The sequence below is a fragment of the Platalea leucorodia genome, assembly GCF_965183815.1.
Source record: "Platalea leucorodia genome assembly, chromosome: 4".
Lineage (NCBI taxonomy): Eukaryota > Metazoa > Chordata > Aves > Pelecaniformes > Threskiornithidae > Platalea > Platalea leucorodia.
Genome location: NC_138826.1, coordinates 64,144,523 through 64,167,086, shown reverse-complemented (window position 1 = coordinate 64,167,086; position 22,564 = coordinate 64,144,523). Strand labels below are relative to the sequence as shown.

The 22,564-nt window shown below is 39.6% G+C and overlaps 1 protein-coding gene across 1 annotated transcript in view; it reads right to left on the bottom strand.

Moving 5' to 3' along the window:
* Positions 1-22,564, bottom strand: part of BRAF (B-Raf proto-oncogene, serine/threonine kinase) — an 81,221-nt gene that overhangs the window by 40,117 nt on the left and 18,540 nt on the right. The window contains exon 3 of the mRNA XM_082309648.1: positions 13,552-13,815. Coding sequence (XP_082165774.1) covers positions 13,552-13,815 — 264 coding nt within the window. The remainder of the gene's footprint in view (positions 1-13,551; positions 13,816-22,564) is intronic.

Here is a 22,564-nt window from a genome sequence, read left to right as displayed (position 1 = left end):
AGGAATGGGAGAGAAGCAGGATAAGCTTAAGAACTGACCAGGGAAAGCATGTGTATACTGGGAGAGGGGATCGCCATCAGCAGGTTGGTGGGAAACAACCAAGCAGGACAGAGGGAAGACAGACTGAAGAGCTAAATGAGGCAGAGGGCAGGGAACAAGGATACGATGAACTACCTTGTGGGGGAGAACTGGTTGAAACAGCTGGGGAGGCAATGGAAGCACATCCTGAATAGGAAGCTTTCATGCTGTGATTAGGAGAAAAGACAGCTCCTTTTGGACAAGGAATACCAGGGGGAAGGGACTGCCTAAGTGAAGCATTAGAACTAAGCATAGAGGAAGGAGAGGGTCTAGCTCAGGCAGAAAACTTCAAGGCAGCAAGTATTAAAAGAAACTAGGGTAGTAAAACCTAGACCTGAGTGACAGAACAAAACAGAAGGAGGAAAAGCCAAGCAGTGGAAAGGTGACTAACATTAAAGAAGAGATGAAGAGAAAGAGGGAAGGAGCCTTGTGCTCACTGGAAGATATTTTCTTCCTCCAGCACTGATCCTCCGTAAAGGGCAACAACGTTCTCCAGTACCTCATGAAGCAAAGGTCTGCATCAGGAACCGAAAAGTTTGAACTCTATTAATGAATTACACTGGTGTAAATAATGTCACTTCAGGTGATTTTTTTTTTCTTTTTAATTCTGCTGAAAAAAAGACTTATGAGGTTACAGACTTCCTTTTAAGAGATCATTAAGGTCAGAAAGGCAAGCTCTCAAAACTTGGGAAGGTTGCCTACAGCTACACAAGTGCAATAGGACTATGAAAAACGTGCATTAAGGATCTCGCTCACTTGTCATTCACCGATCCTCAGTATTACTTCCCCAAGTTCCCTTCATTAAAATCCGAGCTATATTTATGCAACTTGCAATTAGAAACATGGATAGAACATTTGTTCTCTTCACTGCCATTTGCAACAAGATCCAGCTAGAAAACAGTTAGGGAACTGTTTTGATTTCTCTTAATATCACCAGGATCCTGTATCAGCATCACATTTAGAACATTCTCGTACAGAACTCCTGAGCAGAGAAACAGAAGGCTAAATTAAAAGAACTAAATACTAGAATAAATCCCTGTAGTATTGATTAATCATTTTCCCAGACTGGTACAGTACGGTCTATCACCATCTGTGCATGTAGCCCTTCAGCCCCCTCCTTCAGTCCCTACCAGCGCCTGCTGTAGAGCAGAAATCTCACCCTGCAAAGCATTCCCCTCTAAAATCTCTTTTTTTCCCCTATCCTCTTCTCACACCCAAATCATGGCAAAGTTAAAGAAAAACCCAGCTCCGAGACAGTGATTTGGAGAGCAACTCAATCTTAAGGGAAAAAAAAACCAACATATTTTTTTCCAGCTAACAGACAGGCTTCCTGAAGTAGGAATTTCGGAAGAGCTTCCTACTCACTGCACAGCCCCACAGCCTGGGAGCGCAGGGAGCGGCAGCCCCCGGGGTGGAGCAGCCCCTGGCCCACTGAGCCCCCAGGCCGCCTGGCAGCAGCTAGCGGCTCCAGCCCAGCAGGCAGGCAAGAATCAAAGTGGGTTTATCAATTCCATCAAGAGTTTTGACAGGATTCCCACAGAGCATTTTAACTGAATCGCATCAGCATTTTTTCACAAAATCTGTTCCCCATGAGAAAATTTCTGATCTACTCCAATATACGCACCCTTATCACCGTAATCCAGTAAACTGAACAAAGTTTGCATTTTATTGAAACAAAGAAGGCTTAATATTAACCCATTTTGTCCACATCCTTCCATTACCTTTTGATCCCTCTGTTTTGTAACTAAAAGAATCTAAATTTTGCTGGAGCATGCCCAAAGAAGGGCAACAAGGCTGGTGAAGGGTCTAGAGCACAAGTCTTATGAGGAGCGGCTGAGGGAGCTGGGGTTGTTTAGCCTGGAGAAGAGGAGGCTGAGGGGAGACCTTCTTGCTCTCTACAGCTGCCTGAAAGGAGGTTGTAGCGAGGTGGAGGTCGATCTCTTCTCCCTAGTAACAAGCAATAGGACAAGAGGAAATGGCCTCAAGTTGTGCCAGGGGAAGTTTAGGTTGGATATTAGGAAAAATTTCTTCACCAAAAGGGTAGTCAGGGAGTGGCACAGGCTGCCCAGGGAAGTGGTTGAGTCCCCATCCCTGGAGGTATTTAAAAGAAGGGTAGACGTGGTGCTTAGGGACATGGTGTAGTGGTGGACTTGGCAGTGATAGGTTAATGGTTGGACTCGATGATCTTAAGGGTCTTTTCCAACCTTAACAATTCTATGATTCTATGATTCTAAATGTTGCACAACAGTTACCACCTAGAAATTCATGCTACTCAATTAGGGGATCTGTTTCCAAATTCTAATTGCTAAGGGTTTTCTTTTTACATTACTCACATACCTAAGATTTGTAGATCAGAAAAGGTTTAGGTTTTTATAACAATTTGAATAGTTGATTCAGCAAACAATTTTCAAAAGTGAAGAGCACGGGCTATACAATACTAAGGAATAGTAGAGAAGCTGCCAATACAGATTGCAAGTTAAGTTCAGTGCGTAGCTTATAGTATACCAGAGAAAGTAATTTACTTGTGCATCTTGAATCCAGCAAGTAGTGATTCAGGAAGACACCAAAACACAAGCTCAACTTAGCAAACGTGAAGTCTCAAGGAAACAAATGCAAATTATTCCAGTTCCTCCAAAAACTCTCAAAGCAGAGTCTTACTACTTAAACAGATTAAACAGAAGTATAGCACTTAATTTCCTCATTTCTTTTACTCATGTAAACTATTTCTATGGACAGTAAGTATTCATAACAACATTGTTGATATATATTTAGTACTGCAGCCACAAGCATTTAAGCAATGCATAATAAATAATTTATTTCTGTAAATCAGGTCATTCCTGATTCAGTAAGAAATTCAGGGCTACATCCCTAAATAACTCTTACATCACTTTTCTAACATCAGAACAGAAACTGGTATAAGTCTCAGTAAGTTAAAAATGGTTTCTTACACCCGTGCAGTTGCCAATATTTTATGGCAATAAAGAGACTGAGGAGACTGACAAGCACTTCAAAATCAATGTAAAGGTATTCTCTGAAAGCGGAGAGGCTGGACAGCTCTGAATATCTCGCATTATACTTCTCAAAACTAGTCGGCTGGTTCCATTTTTCCCTCAGCCTAGCACTGTAGTTCAGCTCACTTCAGCCAAGTGTTATTATGTATGTATATAAGGTACGTGTAATGTACCTTAGAGTTTCAGAAAAATTCTTAACAGTTAAACAGAGTACTGGGTACAATAACGAGAATATTCCAAGTAGTATGGATTTTGAAATATCACGTCAAAGTACTGATTTACTTAACTCATACACCTTGAAAGATCACACTTTTTTTTTCCCCGGTACCTATATGACTAAAAAAATGCCAGCACCATGCTCAGAGAATTCAATGTGCTGGGAGCGAAATAAGCTAAGCTATCTTTTTGCCAAATAACTAGTTTTGCCTTCCCATGTGTTAGATTTTCTGGTAAAAATCCAAACATGAGATCCACATTTAGTTTCTCATCTTAGGTATGAAGGACAAATGTTTAACCAATTCAGTCAGCCACTTTTCTACAGCACTAACAGATAAAATTAACCCTCTCTGTGGCAAAGAGGACGTAAGATGACACTGAACACCACATCCTCTGTAACATGAAGAACACAGCTTTCAGACACAGCTGTTCTGGATTTCAGGGCATGATGCTCCAACCAACTTCCAGGAGAAAGCAGCATTTAAGAACATACATTCTTAATGGAGCACATTAGCAAGACAAATGGGAGACAATTCTATTGCACTGAATCTTGTTTCCAAGGGAAGTTGAACGAATTTACTCATTTTACAGAGCTGTTACCATTCCATCAAATGCATCCCATTTAACTTGCAAAGACATCGGTTACCAGCACCCATTGCACCTCCAAAGCAATTAAGGGGTATGTTTGTAGAACACAATGGACTGATTTATATTAACACAGAAATATTGGCTCAAGAGTATACCACACTAAAGCACACTGGATCAAACCTGCTGTGCCTAGTCAACAGCAGCCTCCACACTACCATTTTTCAAGCTTTTGAGGGACAGCTCTCAAACGGTGTTCGGAAGAGCACTGATCATTTGTAAGGTCATACTAGACAGTGGGATCACCATCTTAAAATTTTAGTTAGGGTGAATACCAGTGCCAGAAGTTGTGAAGGCTGACGGTGACCCACTAATAAAAAAAAAGTTTGGAAAATACGGCTTTAGACTTTAGACTTGAGAGAAATGCTCATCTAGAAAAAAATCTGTAGCCACTATATGGGAATCAAAACCCAAGACCTTGAGGTTTCTATTCAAGTGACAAAAAAGTCAGCTGGCTGCTCTCCAAACCAAAACCCAAACACATTAGAAATGTAACTTACAAAATAGTTTAAATAGGTCAGACCCAGACTCCACTTGCATAGTATCCTGTCTCAGACAATTACAATCCAAATGCTTTAAAGGCAAGGGGGCAAGAAATTGTACCGCAGAAGGGCTAGAATTCACATCCCTCTCTAAACTGTTGCAACTGAACCTAAAAACATACTTTCATCTCAAGGTAGTATACACATTCTCTACAAATAATAAAGCTTTGGTTGGTTAGTTTACTTGAACAACACAAGATGCCATGAATTTAAGTATGGCTTACTAGACACAGAATTAAAAGATTTCTTCTGATTATTTTCAGATTTGTGACTTGCATTCCATTTCATTGAGTGTCTGCCTAGCACATCATGAGGTAAAGGAAACACATGCCAAACAATATTTTCCTCTATCATTCATTACTTTCTACAGATAGACTTTCCATCTTTTAAGGTAAGAAATCACTAAGCTCTCCTTACTTGAGAAATACTCTTAAAAAGCAGTGATCAATGCTGCATGAGGCATTCCAGATGACAAGCCATTGATTTTATAATGGCAAGTTTTCAATATTGTTTGACTTCGCAGTCTAAGACTGTGTGTCAATAAAATTGAAGTAGATTAAATTATTCTCCTTCCAACACGTACTACTTTGAATTTATCCAACATTGAGTTTAGCCTGCATGGTGGGTTAACCCCAGCAGGTAGCTGAGCACCACCCAGCTGCTTGCTTGCTCCCCCCTCAGTGGGATGGGGGAAGAGAATTGGAAGGACAAAGCAAGAAAACTCCTAGACTGAGATAAAGACAATTTAATAAGAGAAGGGAAAAAAGTTTCCTAGTGATGCAGAAGCAATCACTTGCCACTAGCAGACTGATGCCCAGCCAGTCCCCGAGCAATAGCAACTTTGGAAAAACTCCCCTACGTTTTATTGCAGAGGATGATGTTATATGGCATGGAATATCCCTCTGGCCAGTTGGGGTCAGCTGTCCCTGCTGTGCCCCCTCCTCAGCCTACTCGCTGGGAGAAGCATTGGGAAACAGGGGAGGCCTCGACCCTGTGCAAGCACTGCTCAGCAACAGCTAACACACTGCTGCGTTAGCAGCACTGTTTTTTTGATCACCAGTCTAAAACACAGCACTATATGAGCGCTGTGAAGAAAATTAACTCCACTCAAGCCAGACCCTGGCATAGTCTGCTGTAGCACTGCTGCTCACCGTGCTTCACTAAACACCTCCCAAGACACATTCTTCAGGCTTTCCTAGACATGAAGGACTTACTCACAGTAGCTGTAAAGTCTATTTCCTTGTACACCTCCTGTGATGTAATAACATTTTGTTTGCTTATTGACAGCCTAAAAGAGGTCTTCCATGATTAAATTTCTTCCCAATGAAAACTGCTAATTTAGTCTCTAATTCGATTTTGCGTTTCAGCAATAGGTCAGGTAGGCCAACAGTTCTCCCTGACAACCAAAGTATTAAAAAAGTATCAAGTAAAGTTTATTTGAAAGTAAGCTACCATTTATTTCATTCTACCAGTCTGTTCATGTGATGCATAAAATTCCAGAACATTCAGATACATTCAGCAAGCATCCATTGGCTTGCGTACAAATAAACTCCATTTCTGCTGCATGTTTGATATGACATGAGAATTTTTAATTGTTTTTTATTAGAAAAACCTAATCATGTTAGACCAGGTGTGTAATTAAAAGCAAGAAACTTGTTTATTCAGCTGCCTGAACATCCCTTCTCTGAATTTTCCTTATACTTGACAGGTGAAACTGGTAGGACAGCTTGAAAGCCTATAGAAATCTAGGCCTTAGTACTATGTAAGCTTGAGGCACAAACTCACAGCATAAACTCCAGCAAGTAAGATGCAAATCTTAAGTCAAAAGAATGCATCAAGTACCAGATTTAAAACCAGAACATCTGAAGGAGCCCAGTTGTGTATGCATGATGAATTAATTTATGCTAAGAATTTAGGTAGGGTAAAAATATCTGATTCTTCCAGTCTTCATGACTACAGAGAAGACCACATGATTGCTTGTCTAATTAAAAGACAGATGTACTAATTAACCAAGGTGTGACAAGAGTGAGAAACCTGAAGTAAGAGTCGTCCTCATGCACAGCATTCACAATCCTATTTAGTTTCTGTAAGTCTTAAAAATACAAATTCTCCCTTTTAAAAATTCAGTCTCACATTTGCATTTTGAGAACTTTCATGAACTTTCTAATACATATATACCTATGACACTTACATGAAGCATACCAGCACATAATACAGCAGAAAAGAACTTTACTGGCCCAAATTTATGCTGAGTTTTTACACAAATCACATCTAATTACTCTTAAACTTTAAAAAAAGCAAAACAATGAACAACCAAAAAACACACAATCTTCTACAGTTGAACACAGAAGAAAGGAAAACTTTTTTCTAGCAAAGTATTACTTTTGGTTTAGAAGCTGCCATAGGAAGTTTTTAGACCTCATGGTGGGTGAAAACGCATGATTTGATCCTATCGAGAATCTGGAAAGAGCTGACATACTTCGAGGCCGCTAAGCTTTCCCAAAGCAGGAACAGCATCTGCTACTCTTTTTTCCCTCCTAGTTTCGCCGTCACTACTCGGACCACTACAGACAGAAATGAAATTCAAAACTGCCAAATCCACTCCTGATGCCTTCAATGGCCCATAATTTCTTACACCTAAACACCAATTTTTTTCTAACTTTCCATGTTCCAGCATACCAGCATTCAGGACTGATCATTTGCTTTCAGACTGTTTCTTCCCACACTAAGTACTTGGCTGGAAGAGATTTCTTGGGTAATCAAAATCATTCAGGGCTGCTAAGATAAGCAAGTTACATGATCTTGTTCATAAAGTACTTGAGTTAGAAGCCCCTCCACTCCATTCTCTCCTTTCCTACTAGACTTCACTACAACATCAAAAACCTCCTAATGTTCCTAAGTTACGACTAGTTTTAGCCATTTGTTGTTGTACCAGGCCTTGTATTAAATGGCTTTTCTCAGAAGCCTTTATCTCCTGCAGTATAAATTATAGAGAGGTAGCAAGTGGCAGATTTAAAGACCAACACAGAATATGATTCCTCACACCACATATAATCACACCCGTGGAATTCCTTACCACAAGACACAAACTTCTAGTATCCATAGCATGGGTTTAATGGAGACTGGATGGAGGGTTACCACATATAGAACACTTAAATTCATAAAATTTCTGAGTGACAAGTAGCTCAAATTTGGAAGACAACTCAGGGAAAATGTCATACGTGCCTGCCTCATTCTTGTACTCTTTCATTGTGACAGAGATACACTCCAGATACATCCACAAAATATTTATTCCACCCGAGGTCTCAGAATACTTTCCTGCAAGAGACCAGCCACAACTGATGTGCCACAGGAAACCTGTTTAAAAAGTCTTAAGGTCTACAGCAACCAAGCAATCTAACAGGTGAAATTCCTAAATAATTTTAACTGCGTTGTCAACTTTTACAGAGGAAGGCAAAAATTGCAGCAGTCCTTGCAACTGGGAATGGGGATTTTTTCCTTATCCCAAGCCTACCAGGTTAAAATTGGCAGTCCCAAAGACATGCAAAAGATATTTTACCCAGGTGCTCAAAAAACAATCCCCCACCAAACCAAAAAAAAAAAAAAAAAAAAAAAAAATCACACAGCTAGAAGCAATCCCCCAAAATGCTTAAATATTGCCCTATATGCAAATACCATATTCCTGTAATCTTTACAGTCACAGAAAGCTGTTTAAGCTCATTGCCTGGAATTCCTCCTCTTCAGTGCATTTTAAACTTTTTCACTGTCTCCTGCTGCTTACATTAAACTGAAGTTATCCTATTGAGATCTTTAATCACTTCTTCCCATGCCTCTGGATCAGTTGTTAATCCTCATTCTCCTTGAATTACTACCCCTCCCCAACAACTGTGTGTCTCCTTCCATTCATTTGTATGAGTGTCTTCTGTTTCTTTTCTCTCTCTGCTTGCGCCTTCAATCATATAATCATATAATTGGGGGGGGGGGGGGGGGGGGGGGGGGGAGGGGAATCCTAATCCACAACACAATTATCTAAGGATCCCACAAGGTTGTGTTCTCTTCTGGCTCCATGCATTCTCTCAGAAATCTCACCCATAAATGTAACCTATGCTTTTATGCTGACACACTACCATCCACTTCCCATTCAAGACTATCTCCCTTCCACCAAAACCAAGTCTCAGCATCTAGCATAATCTCTCAGACTTCTAGCAGCCAGTTGAAGGTCAGAGTTCTTACCTCCTTCTCCCATCCAAAAGCTCTCCCTTAATTAGCAGTTTTGTTACTATCCACCCCACAGCCATTTAGATCCCTAACTCAAACAAGTTTTAAACTAATTTTTCCCTACATTCTCCCCACTCACTGTTTGAATAAGCCTCGTCGATTTGTTCTGCAAAATAACTGACAATCTCAGGTAGACTTTTACCATTTTGCACTTTTATTGTTTCAATACCCTTCTCTGGCCTAGAACAAAACAAAATAAAAAACCCACACAGACTTATCCTGGTCCCATCTATGCAGAATGCTTCTTCAGTGGACGTTTAACTTGCCAGTTGAACCACGCCACTGAGAAAAGAGGAAGTATACATATTTCAGATATTTATCTCTCTGCATTATGGGGATAAACTTGGTTTTGCTTTCAAAAAAAGTTACATTTTAACCCTGCTGTGTCACTGGCTGAATCAAGATGCTGACTTCAACTGCTAACTGATCAGCAGCAGTAGACTCCACCACTTACTGGCTCGGCTTTCAAGGAAGTACTTTCACACCTTTTCCCACATTAGGAAAAACTTTCTATCCAACACTGTGCTTTATCATGACACGTACAAAAAAACTTGACATTAGCTACACTACCTGTGCATCAAAATCACTTACACTGATCAACGTGGTCTTATTTCTTTGTACTCCATCAGCTTCCTCACATTATACTTTAATTGGAGCCAACTCAAACAGATGTATTTGCCTGATCCTACACACAAACAATACTACTAATAAACAAAAAAATGTAGAGAACTCTCAAGTAACAAGGCAGTTGCTAGTGAAAAATGTAAGCATCCCCCCCCCCCATTTCCTGCATTTTTAACACCTCTAAACAAGTAGCAGAAGGCTGTTGTAGTACTTGGGATCGCTTCAGAGTATGGTCAAAGATAAATGAGGAGGTTGGTTCTCCATTACCAATTTAATTCCAGTCGCTTTAAATTAAGTCAGTTTAAGAACTGTCATTGCATTCCCAGATAAAAATAAACAGACTCCCTAGTATCTGACAAGATTTCTTACCTCCTGAAGCGGGTCTGTGGTTGGAGGTAGAGACTGAAAATATTATTGTGATGATATTAAAAAAGATTTCTTTCAGAGGTAGATATTAACTGAAAGCAGTTAAGGTTGGGGTAGGGGGAAGCTTGTTGCAACACTGAAACTTCAAGAGCATCTCTCCTCTCCCAGCTACATGCTTGGTTGTAGGACACATTTTATCCTTACTTTAACAGCCATATGGAACGGGGACTTGGGCAGGGGGAGGCTCCAATGGCAGGTACCATGTATTTTCACAAGGAATCTCCTTCCTACTTCAACCCACCACATCTGAAGCTATCCTGTATACTTGAAAGCCCTAAACTACCATCATGGCTACATAAGCGAACAGCTCAGTTAACGGCCACACGTGAGACACGGCAGGCCTGGTTTTAAAGCCAGAGGTTATGAAGGAAGGCTAAGACATGCGCAACACTCTATCCATTGAGAGAGCGAAGGAAGTGTACTACAGCAAGTAACCTCAGTATTCACTGAAAACTGCTGGGTGGCAGCCTATCATCTGACTACTTGCAGTTAAAACTGCGCTGTAAGCTGCAACTCCTTCTGAACTGGGTTTGCTTCTGGAATTTCTTTAGTTTTCAACAGACTATGTGTAGGATCAATAAATATTGAAAACAGAGTAACTACGTTAAGAGTCGCCATACAAGAAATTCCTGACTTCCTCAATAACATGAGCACTGTTTCAAGTTTCAGAGAAATGAACTTTAGCTCCAAGGCCAATAACCCCAACACTCAAGAGTTCCTATAAGCACCATTTCCCAGCTCTAAAACAGGGATAATGTACTAGGTCTATTAAAAAAAGAAAGTTCAACTTAGTAACGTAACTGGATCCAAGCAATATGTAAAACTGAAGTAAAAAGAAGTCAGCTTTCTTCCTGAGTCAAAGCTGAACCATTAATTTGCAGTATCTGCTGTGCAGACCTGAGTATATATTTCCAATTGCTTATTTAGAATAACAATTTCAACCAAAAATGGCCTTCTCCTAGTAGAGCTGGAGCCAGCTTCCACTTTGCTATACCACATAGGAAGCTGAATCCTGTCAACCTGAGCTTCCAGCCAGCGATCCCATGTGTGTAGCTCATGCCTCCCTGCATCTGCAGGCATCTGCCTCTTCCTTTACACAAGTGCATCTACAGACATACTTACACCAGATTTGAGACTAAAGGGACTTGCACCTTCCCCCCACCACTAGCCTGTCTCCTACTCTTTTATCGGTACCACTTTTTTTTTTTTTTTTTTTTTTAATTACCGCAGCACAAGACTACAAGACTTTCCTGAAGCTCTACTCTTAGCGTCCCACATTTAGCAAGCTGGAAACAAGCTGCAGGGCTAGACTGGTAAGGCAAATGGTGTTTAGACTCCAGTAGAGAGCTGGAGACAGCAGCAAGAGCCTCTCCCTGACTACACCCAACTTAAACCACATTTGCCTCCCATAGCCAGGAAAGAGCACCCAGATTCAGCGCTGGAAAAAACTCCTATCACCCTGCTGCCAGTCACCCAGTACTACTGCTAAGTGCTACAATTCCCTCATCAAATGACAGCACGTCCTCAAACTAGAAAGTTAACCCTTAGTCAAGACATGGCAACAGACAAGCTGGCACTCTTGAACTTAATCTCTCTGGTTAAATCTGCAAGCTCCTAATGAGCATGACTGACACCACAGAATCACAACATTCACCAAGAAACCCAAAGCTTAGGGACAAAAGTGAGAAGAAATACTAGTCCTGGAAAGCACAGTCTCACACTTGTTTTTCAGCATACCGAGCTGATCTGTTACTGTTACTTAAGAACTTAAAGATGCATTGGTTAAAGACAACCTGGTTTACTTTGATTAGAATGGACCACTAACATGCACAAAACCACGTCTCAGATGAGGCAAAACAGTTTTGTACTGGCCCAAAATCCTATCACCTGGTTCACACTGAAATTCAGTTGCCTCTTTTTCCTAACTTGTAATCACATTTGCATATTCAGAAATAACTTAAACTTGGTGAAATACACACGTTTTAACATCACAAAAAAAAAAATCATTCTTACCTACAAGTTTGATGTAATATAATTATAAACCATTCTTTATAAAAAAGGATTCCTTCAAAAGCAAAGCAGAGCTCAGACTTGAGAAAAGCCTTACCACACCTCTGATAAAAAAACTGAGGAGATAAAAAAGAGGAGAGGGAAAGGAGCAGAAAAGCAATATTGCAGATGAGAAAATAAGAGTAGAAACTTACTACATGGCTTAGAGAAGAGGGCGAGATAACACACAGGAGAGACAGAAAAAGAAATGCACAGAACAATGCAGGAAGCGATATACTGGGACCCATGGTAGGAAAGAAACAAAACTTGTGGGGCAGCCCCATCACAGGGGCTGAGGCTACAATAGCCAGACAGGGTGGGAGAGAAGACATGAAGAAGAAACCAGAGTCTCTCCAAATTTCACAGTGTGGGTAGTACATCTGCACAGTGGTCATAGTTTACAGTAAACCCCCATTCTCTAGGTCGAAAACCAAATACTACTTTCAATCTTTAGAGATATCTTTAACAATTAAGCAATACTAAAAAAAAACAGGTGAAAACAACTGCCCTTTAATCTGTCTTACGTGCTTTTTTGTTCAATGGGGCAGGGGGAAGGAGGGATGGAAAGAAAGTGGCAGGGGAAGGGAGAGGACACGTTCCCAACGCCCAGCACTACTCAGCTTATGTCTTCTTCTCTTTGCCAGCAACTCAATTTCCACAGGCAGTGACAGTCCAGTGACAGCTAATACCCGATTGACTGCTACGAAAAGCACTGGTTTCACATGGACGCTAGCTGTGCTACCCATTCATTTCCCACTTTCTCTGGAACCACAGCTCCCCTTCTAAGTGAGGAGCATGCACCGGTTTGCAAAACAGAGCCTAAACTATGGCTTGTCAGTAATTTCATGCATCACAGTTTGCAGTGTATTATTCTAAAGCGCATATCAAGGCTTTTCAGTTGGCAGCTCTTAACCGATAAAAAAAATCCCGCCTATAACAGACAATTAAATAGCCAGCAAAAAGTCAACTCTTCTTCCATGACTCCAGGAATCACTGTAACATTGTCAAAACTGATTAACACTAGTTTTTGAGCACTTTGAAGGCAACACTTCTTGCCCTTCCTAACAGCAACTACGTCCCTCCCCTAGCCAGTTCTCTACACAGGGCCTGATAGCATCAAGGTCCCAACACGAAACACTCACCACACTGACTGGGGAGGAAAAGAAAAAAAAACCAACCACACAACCAAGTGATTCTGCACAGCCCTCCTTAGCTGCAGGAGGCTGGTACTTGCTTTAAAGCATTCACTGTTGCTAGTAACTTTGACAACATGGAAAACACTTACTTTCCCCAATCCTGCCCTGTTGAACTAATCAATAATTTTATATGATACAAGCAACAGAGCTTCCTGCCCCCTCCTAACCATTGTAAAATGGTAGATTACTATTTACTCAAGAAAGCTAATTTGAGAAAAATATTTCTTTTGGTATCTTCATTGCTATAAAACTCCTGAAAGTTTTGTATTCTGTATTATTGCTATAACAGACATCTTTGTGTTAATCCTGTAGAAAACATTCAATATATCAAAACAACTGAGTGCAGCAGAGCACAAACAGTGATCATGCCACCTCTTTGACCTCCACACAGGTATTTTTTCACCTCCTAATTTAACTTTTACATGCAGAGGTAGAGAGACACAGGAAATATTGAGGTTACAAGTATGTGAATAGAAACTGACTCACCACAGTCCTTTGCTTGTTGGGCAGGAAGACTCTAACAATAGGCTTCTGTGGAGACTTAGGGTTATTCCGTGACATATCAGCAGGGTTTTGATAAACTGTAAGGGATGAAGGTGCTACAGAGAGGCTAGAGGAGGAAGATGATGCAACTGTGTCTGTTGAAGCTGAACTGGAGACAGAGAAATCTGTTCCATTCCCCATGGACTCCAATAACTGCTGCTCTCTCTGCTGTAGAGCATCTAGTTTGCTGGTGTACTCTTCATATGCCTGTGAAGGAAGAGCAGCTGTTTTAATGATGTAGTAGCCTCAGACAAAACCAGAAATCTAAATTCAGAATGAACATGAAACAAAACTCATTCTACACTAAATCAAATTTCCCAGGAATATGAACAAAATGGGCTGGTCAAATTTTTCAGTAGGACACAAAGAAGAAATGGCTTTCAATTCATTATGTTAAACCTTCTGAACCAACAACTAATTTTTTAATAGATTAAATGGATAAGTGGATAAAAGAAATCATAAGTCACAGTTTCAAAGCACCTGCACTAAATAGTCTAATTCAAAACTACTTTAAAGAAGACAGCAATCTTTAACAAATGTTGTCAGCTGCACTGCCGAATTACTGTGCTACAGCTAAATTTATCATTCTGTTGGAATGACAGCTAAATACATCTAATGCAATAATTAAGAGAAAGCTGAAGTCTGCTTTTTACCATCTGTATCTGACAACTCACCTAAGCTCATTGTTCACCATCCTTTACCTCTGGCACTGTCCTTTCATACCAGATAGTAAAAAAAAAAAACAAACCCTTATTCCAGTTAAAACACAACTAAGTTTGCCCTGTTAGAAAGTCATCCATAAACATGTAAAAGTGATCCTTTGAAAGAATTTTTTAACATCTGTATGAGATTAATTTGATTTTCCACCAAGTTTATGTAAAACCTGATTACACACTGATCAAGTTTCTTAAACAAACAAAAAAATTCAGTAACATTAAGCTTGCCCATTAAGTTTTTATTAAACATAGCCAAGTTAAATATTATTGCCAAGCTCTATAATACAAATATGTAATCGGTATACAATTTTGTTTAAAGTTTGTTTCCATCAACTTTGTTTGTCTTCGCAACAAGAAAACTTTGATCTGTATCCAAGTATCAGAATTATTTCTTCAGCGTATAAATTAGTACAGAGTATCTTCAAAAATCTTAATCAGTTAAGGAACATGTGTTTCATGCTACAGAAGCATGTCAGTGTTAACCAAAGATGTGTTAGACCTTTACAGACAAGAAGAAGCAAAGATCTTACGAAACATCCAAGCAGTAAGGAACAGAATTTTCTGCTTAGCTCTCCAGGAAGACCAAGATATATGCCACGCTGCATTAATTTTCAATGCCACAAAGGATATTTATGTCAGGGAAAGATACTTTTTTTTTTTTTTTTAATTTGCTTTCCTCAAGTTTTCTGTGCATAACACGTTGCTAATTAAAGTTATAGGAGAATTGAACTGACCAAAAAGTCTGCAGGGTCTACATGTGGAAAAAAAATATTGAAGTTAAGAGAAAAAATAACCAGCATTCAGTAGTGCTGCCACACATACTACATTTTACTATGAATTTACTTCTCCAGGTTGTATGTGCAGGTTTACCTAACCCAGGCTTGTTTTGTCGAGTAAACGATCGTTGGCCGCTCCCTTTTTATGAAAGTTTAGCATCCCCCAGGGTGTTCAAAATTCATGTCATCATCCCCACAGTGTTAACAAAAGAGAATGATAATTTGACAGTGGGGACTAAAAAAGAAAAAGCATTTTAAGGAATGGTGGTGAACATCATGATTTCAAATTCTAAATTTTGTCAGTTCCACTTTTAATAAATGGACATAAGGTGCAGGAAACTGAGAACTAGTTACTACTTCTTTTAAAAACTGAAGATGTCTAGCATTTCACGACTAGACCCCAAACTCAGAGACTTAAAACCGAAACATTTTCACTCTAGCCCACTTCTACTCTCAAAAGTAAATTGAAAGGTTATCCAATTATAAATAATGGCATTTTTTGGCTGTACAGTAACACAAGTGTCTCTCTCCTGCTTCCAGGATCAGCTTTCCATGTAAATTCCAATAAAAGCTCCATGTGTCAAGAATTACTTTCAGTAAACAAAAATCAAGAATCATAAACTGTTACCATTTCACCAATACTTTTCTAAATACTTACTTCCTTTTCTCATGAACATTGCAAAATATTATTTGAATACATGCAACATTACATTGCTTCCGGATACTTGCGGGCTTAGTTCCTTCACAAAATTACACACATCTTTCAAAATACTCAATCCTACAATGTTTACACTGGCAGCTTAATCTGTCACTAATGCAAACTCAAAGTCAAATGATTTATCTTAAGAGAATAAACAATGAGCATGGAAAGCTGGGAGCTGCTGCTGGCTTTGGGTTCTATACCATTAAATTCTGCACAAAAAGCTCTCTGTTTTTTATGGAGACAAAAGCTCTCAAATATTATACTGTTACTCAATGTCATAGCAGAAGGTCCTGTAATAAAACATAATGGAACTAGAAATGCATCAGTAAACTTCAAATACATTTTTCTCTTTTAAAAAAATAAATTCTTATTATACAGGAGCAACAGTACATGCAGCAGAAACAGAATAGCTCCAATAAAATCTCATTTTCACAAAGATTAAGTACTTTGGTGAGACACTGGTTTTAGCTGATGACTAGCACCGATAGACCTTACACAGCCAACAGCACCAAGTCAAAACATAGAATTATCCCATGGATTTAAATTGAAAGAGTATTACAACAGCAAAGCTGACCTATGACAAGTATTTCTAGCTAAAAGAAAGATTATGCCGCAGAGTTGGCCTATCTACAACAGAGACCTGTAGCAGCACAGCCATATTAGCAGACAGGCATCAACAGCTACACAAACCTTGAAGTCAGTCAAGGCCCTCTGGGTCAACTATAAGGTTGATTTCTAACATTGCTTTTCAAAAACAAACAAAAAAATTTAAAATTAAGTTTGTACAGCATCTACAGCAAGAAGAAGATTAAGCTGAACAGTCAGGCAATTCATTAAATTAAGGACTTTAAAGGCATTTCAGAAGGAAAAGTTTATGAAATCTAGAATGAAATCCATTCAGTTTACATACTCCCATTAAGAAGTGAGTAATGTTCTACAAGAAAACATAAATCTTGCTTTCAGCTTGATATAGAATCACAGGAGGGAAAACAAAGAAAAAAGTTTAGAAGGTATCCCTGGAAGTCATCTAGTCCAAACACTTGTTTAACACAGAGCTAATTTTTAAGTTCAATCAGGTTGCTCAGGGCCTTGCCAAAGCAAGTTTTGAAAGTCTTGAAAGATGGAGACTCCACAACCAGTTCCAGGGCTCAAAAACCCATCTCATGATGAAGAATTTTCACTTATGAAATTCACTTGATGCTATCTGTGACGCTGCCTCTTCCCCTTTTGCTGTGCATGTCTGAAAAGAGTCTGGTCCTCTCTTGAGGTTGCAAGAGCCTGCAGATTCCTCCTTAGCCTTCTCTTCTCTGTGCTAAACACCACCCCAACGCAGTCACACAAGTAGCAAGTAGGTGAGTCCCTCTTCATGCTGGCTATGCACTTGCTAACGCAGCCCAGTCTGCAGTTTGCTGCTGTTACCGTGAGGGTGGGTTACCGACAGCTCAGCTTGTTGCTCACCAGCAATCCCCAGTACTTTTCCTGTAGAGCCGCTACCCAGCCAGCGCCTGCCTGCACCGATGGGCAGCCACCTTGTCCCAGGTGCAAGATGCTGCATTGGTCTTTGTTGTTGTGCTGCTTCTTCTCACGAGGCTGCTGTTCTTCAACTGCTCCAGCTTGCTTATTAGTTGCCAAAAATAGACTGTCTTTAATAACATATATTATCCTCAACAAATTTATTTGTTGTACCGCTACAGGGCTCCCAATTTAGTGTGGATTTACAGTATTTCACAAAGCGAAAGGAAAATATATGTTTGAAAAGCTGTTAGATTCAAATTGGCACATCTTTTCAATCTACACATAATTCTACAGCAATCTAAAATAGAACAAAAAGTTAATTTTAATTATATTGCATATCAGTATACATGCACATCGTATAATATAGTCTCATACATGTGGGAATACTCCTGAGGCTTCAACTAGGTAAAAAAAGGTATGTATAAAGGCCTGGTAAGCTGCCAAGTCCATCTAAAGCATTAGAAGTTGGCATGTTTATACACGATGTATACACATGCCATAATACAACTGCTGCTCACTCAAGAACAGCAGACAAAAATTACTTCTTAAATGTTGCAACCTATTGACAAAACAAAAACTAACCTCAGAAGTCAAAGGAATTTGCATGATGTTACACAGCTGTGCCAACAGAGTTCTGCTGACAAGATGATGACATGGGATTTTCTCAAAAATATATATATTTTTATATTACATATCATTTATATTATATTTGAAATTTGCTTTCTTGGGCCATAACCAGGCTATACATTCTAGTAATAACATTTAAGGAAACAAAAAGCAACAAGTTAAATATGTTTTAAAAAATAATCTGGGAAAAAAACAAGTAGCAAAATATGGTTTCTCCTTCTCCCTGCCCCCTACCATATCTGGTTAGAAACTCAGTCTAAACTCAAGCAGACCAACTGGTTTTACCATGCTCTCTCCCTTCCTCAATCAATTTTAGATAATATCCACACACTGCAAGACTCTTAAAAGCCTAAACTACAGTTTCCTGGTCTTTGAAACTGAGATTGTGTTTCTATTTAAAAGATGTCTGACCTTTTAAACTGTTGATCAAATGCAAATCCCACTAAGTTAAATGGGAGCTGAAGATAGACAGTAACGTACGTCAGGATTTCTTCATTTAGTAAGACTCCTAAATCTGTACTTAGTCTAACTTTAGACACTCCAGTTTTGGTCCAACATATTTGATCAGCATCTGTTAGTAGCCTGGTAAAAATTAATCTGAATTTCCCCAGAGAACTGCCACGTTTCCCAGTGCCTGTACCCAGAGTTAGCATTTTCCTGGAATCTCACAAACAGTCAGAAACAACCTGAGGTTCAGCACTAAGATCCACTTCAGACTGTATCTACCTGCTGTTGCAATAAGCATACTTCAGATCAGCAAAGAGGTAATCTTCTTTAATTAATTAATTTGACCTCCTGCATGGATTCTTCAGATATAAAGGAATAAGGAATGAAATACTCTCCCAAAATCCAACAGCCAAACTCTCAAAAATGGCAACAGCAAGCCCTCTGAATAAAATACGTTTAATAGCCCAGGAAAAGAGAAAGCTGGGGGGTGTGTGTGTGGAAATCACAGTAGCTGGGGTCAAGCATACCTCTACCCCCATGATTATCATTTCAAATTGCTTCCAAGAGCAGGAGTAGAAAAGAGGCTGATTCCTTAAGACAATACTAGAAAGCTGAGTTTTAAAACTTATTTTGATACCAATGTCATTCTATCTATGCATTTGTATACTGTTTTATTTTGTGTGGAGTCTGAATAAAAAAAAAAAAAAAGAAAGCAGGCACCTTACTCTTGTACTGTTAACTGACGTAACCTACAGGTCAAGGATGCAACTTCACACCACATGAACTACTTACACGTGAATGGGCTAATACTGTTCAATTAAGTTCTCACAGATGAAGCGTTCGTAGGTAATATTGCTCACATAACTACGAGGCAAGAAGGACACACAATGCATTTTGGAAGTTTAAATAGGTAAGGACTCCCTGAACTGTCATTAAGAGTCTACAAAGGCTAACAAATCTGATTAAGTCATTTAAGCACGATCTCTCCTTTCTAAGTTTGAGCTGACTGCTTTTGGCCAGTCCGAATCTGTACAACCCATTTCAGTTAGTAAACAGCATTTGTTGCCAATGTTAAGTTGAAATGCACAGATCTTTATTCTCCTTTCCCTAACTCAGGTTTTCCTTTTCATAAGTACTTTGTTGGTAGAGATAAAAAAAAAAATAATTATAATGGCCATTATAGAATATGCAACTGCATATTTTAACCATTTTTGCTAACTGAATACCAGCTTTTCCCAGTATCATAATATTAGACCTCTCTGCAGTGAAGATTTCCAATATTTACAATGCTTAGACAAACCCTTAAGAAAAGGGTTTTTCCACAGTGAATCACAAACTGTGTATTTTGGGAAACAGCAATTCAAGGACAGATATAATGCACTACGAAATTATGTGGGAAGACAAAAATCATTGATGTTTTCAGCTGCTGTGATACAGAATGCTTCCAAAAAGTGTGGTAAAACCTACCAAGGAGCTCTTGCAGCCTCTTTTCCAGAAAAGAAAAATGCTATTAGTGATATTTCTACATCTACTGCGTCAAGCAGTTATTTCAAATATTTGACAGTGATTTCTAGGGGTCTGTTAGATCTGAGATGCATGCTCACAGACAGGGGACGGAAGAAGTTAAGAACTAGGACTACCTAAGAAAGAATTTTAGTTACAAGCCTTTTTTAGATTTTAATACAGCCATTGTTTACTACATTTATTATTTCTTCCAGCCGGAACAAACAGAAAAGTTTTTCTTGTAATCATATTAGAGAACATTGATAAGATTCCCGAAGCTATTACTAATTATAACAATTAGAAGAAAATTGTGTGGCTAATGACAAATGTTCTTTTCTTTCTTCTGTTCCTTTTGTTTCCTACCCCCATACCTTATACACACACTCAGAAGACTTTCTGCAGCTCTGGTCTCTCTCCTCAACCCCTACTTTCCTGCCCTGAGAGGAGGGAGACAAGCTACCCACTGCCCTCCAGCTTCACGCTACGTTTTCCACTCCTAGGCAGCTGCACACGAAGCAGCCCGCCCAGGCTTGCAGGCCCTACAGCCACCTTTTTAAGACCGTCACTGAGGAGTGATGGATCAAGGCAGGGAGATACGCCTGAATCCGAGTACCCCCTCTTGCAGGAATAATTAAATACATGCTGAATTCAATAGTACAGGTCAATCACTTCCGATATTTCAAGAAATCCATTCCTCTTTCATAGTCAATTGATGAATCCTGAAATGATGGCTGCGACAACAGCTGTCAGTTTTAAAGTTCTTCTGATGTAAAATGCATTGAACACCCCCCCCCCCGAATTAAAAAAATAAAAGTCTGCCACAAAGAAAAGTTTTGTCTTCTTCCTCTCAGATGAGCACAGAAGCAAAAGCTTGTTAGCTTCTATTTTCTTGAGCAACTGTAACTAAGGCGTAAATTCCTTTTTATTTTTAAATGAGGTGTATGTTTTATATTCAATGCACAAATAATTTCACTACATCCTTTGCATGCTCAATTTTCAGATTTCATTTTCTTGTTCAATTCTTCAGCTTTCCTATGTGTGTTTCTGCTCCCCCAACCCCTTCCTTTCCACTTTTAATCGAAATGCAATTTTGTTGCCAGGTTCAACCACAACTTTCCTTGACAGGTCTACAGAGGCAGCTCCAACACAGGCCAGGAGCCAGCGTACAGGGTGATCTAAGTTCTGTGAACATGAGCATTTGGTAAGATTCCTAAGAAACGAAGGATATCAAGCCAGACAGGAGTACAAAAGAACCGAACAAATCCCATTGTACTGAAACTCTACACATCAGAAGATGGATGGATAGCTGTCAAGCTTTTTATAGGTATACAAAAAGCCATGGTTTTGCAGAAAGCATTACAATAACAAACTAGATGTTTACAACAGTGAAAGGCAATACGGGTGAAACCAAAAGTGCTCATTTGCAGGTACTTATCTAGCAATTAGCTTTGGCTAATTCCAACTTCTGCTAAGAGAAGCAGACAACATGCTTGCTGATAGCACTCAAGAGATGGTCAACAAGCACAATCTACGGAAGTCCTTAGGAGTAGCTCACATTTTATGGAAGATGCAAAGAAATCAGAGCAGTGGAAGGAAACAAAGGGAAGGGTGATGCAGTCCAAGTAACAGGGTAGCAAAATTACCCATGCAGATTCTGGGTAAAAGCAGGGCAATATTGCACTTCACAGCCAGAAATGAGACTTCAGCAAAACAATCAAAATATAAAAGTCAGGGGAGTACGGACAGAGTATAAGTTATATTACCTTCCTGTTCAAGCACTTTGGAGACAGTACCCAAGCCACAGCGTCAAGACCTAGACATAGCCTAGATGTGACAGCTTGGGATGAAAGAGGGGTCATGCATGAAGTCAGTGATGATGCCCAGGTACAGAACTGAGCAACAGGCCCAATATCGCACAGCGGCTCTGTACATAGGGAGTTTGCCATTTCTAATGGATGTCAGACAGATAAGCTACCTATTGAACCGCTTAAGCCACCCACATGTATTCTACATACTCTCCTGTTCTTTTTATTCATATCAAAAGTATTGTATTTTCTTAGTTCCGTATTTGATAGAAGCAAACGTGTTCTTCCACACATTATCACACTATGTTCAGAGCTTTTTACATAGAGCTTTGTCCTTTCATGCTGCAACCAGGCTTGTTCTGGCCCTTTTTCTGACAAGGTGGAGGAATACAGAATGTCAAAACATTAGCTCTAGCAGTGACAGATTGGATCCAGATAAATTGCTGCAAAGTAAATTCTGACGATAGAAAGCAACCCCTGTTCTTGACCAAGGCAAAAGCAGCCAAAAAGGTGGGAAATGCACAGAAAGGATGCACCAGACAACTGCTGCTGGGCTGAAATGAACAGTCAAGGGTAGACAGTAATCTTGCTTCTGACTGTATCAGGTAATCTGTAATATATTTCTTCTTTTTCTTCCTCTCACACTTTAGTTCTACCACAGGAAATTTACACACTAAACAAATGACAGGTTTGCAGCATTTAATCCTATTCACTTCAATCAATCCATCTGCAGATGATCTAATCTAAGCTAATGACCATGCGAAGAGAAATTCCTCTCCTCTCTCACCCCATTTTCTAGGTTCTTGGCTCACAGCTGCAAGCTCTTCCCTAACCTTAACCACAGCTTTGGGGCTCACTGGACTC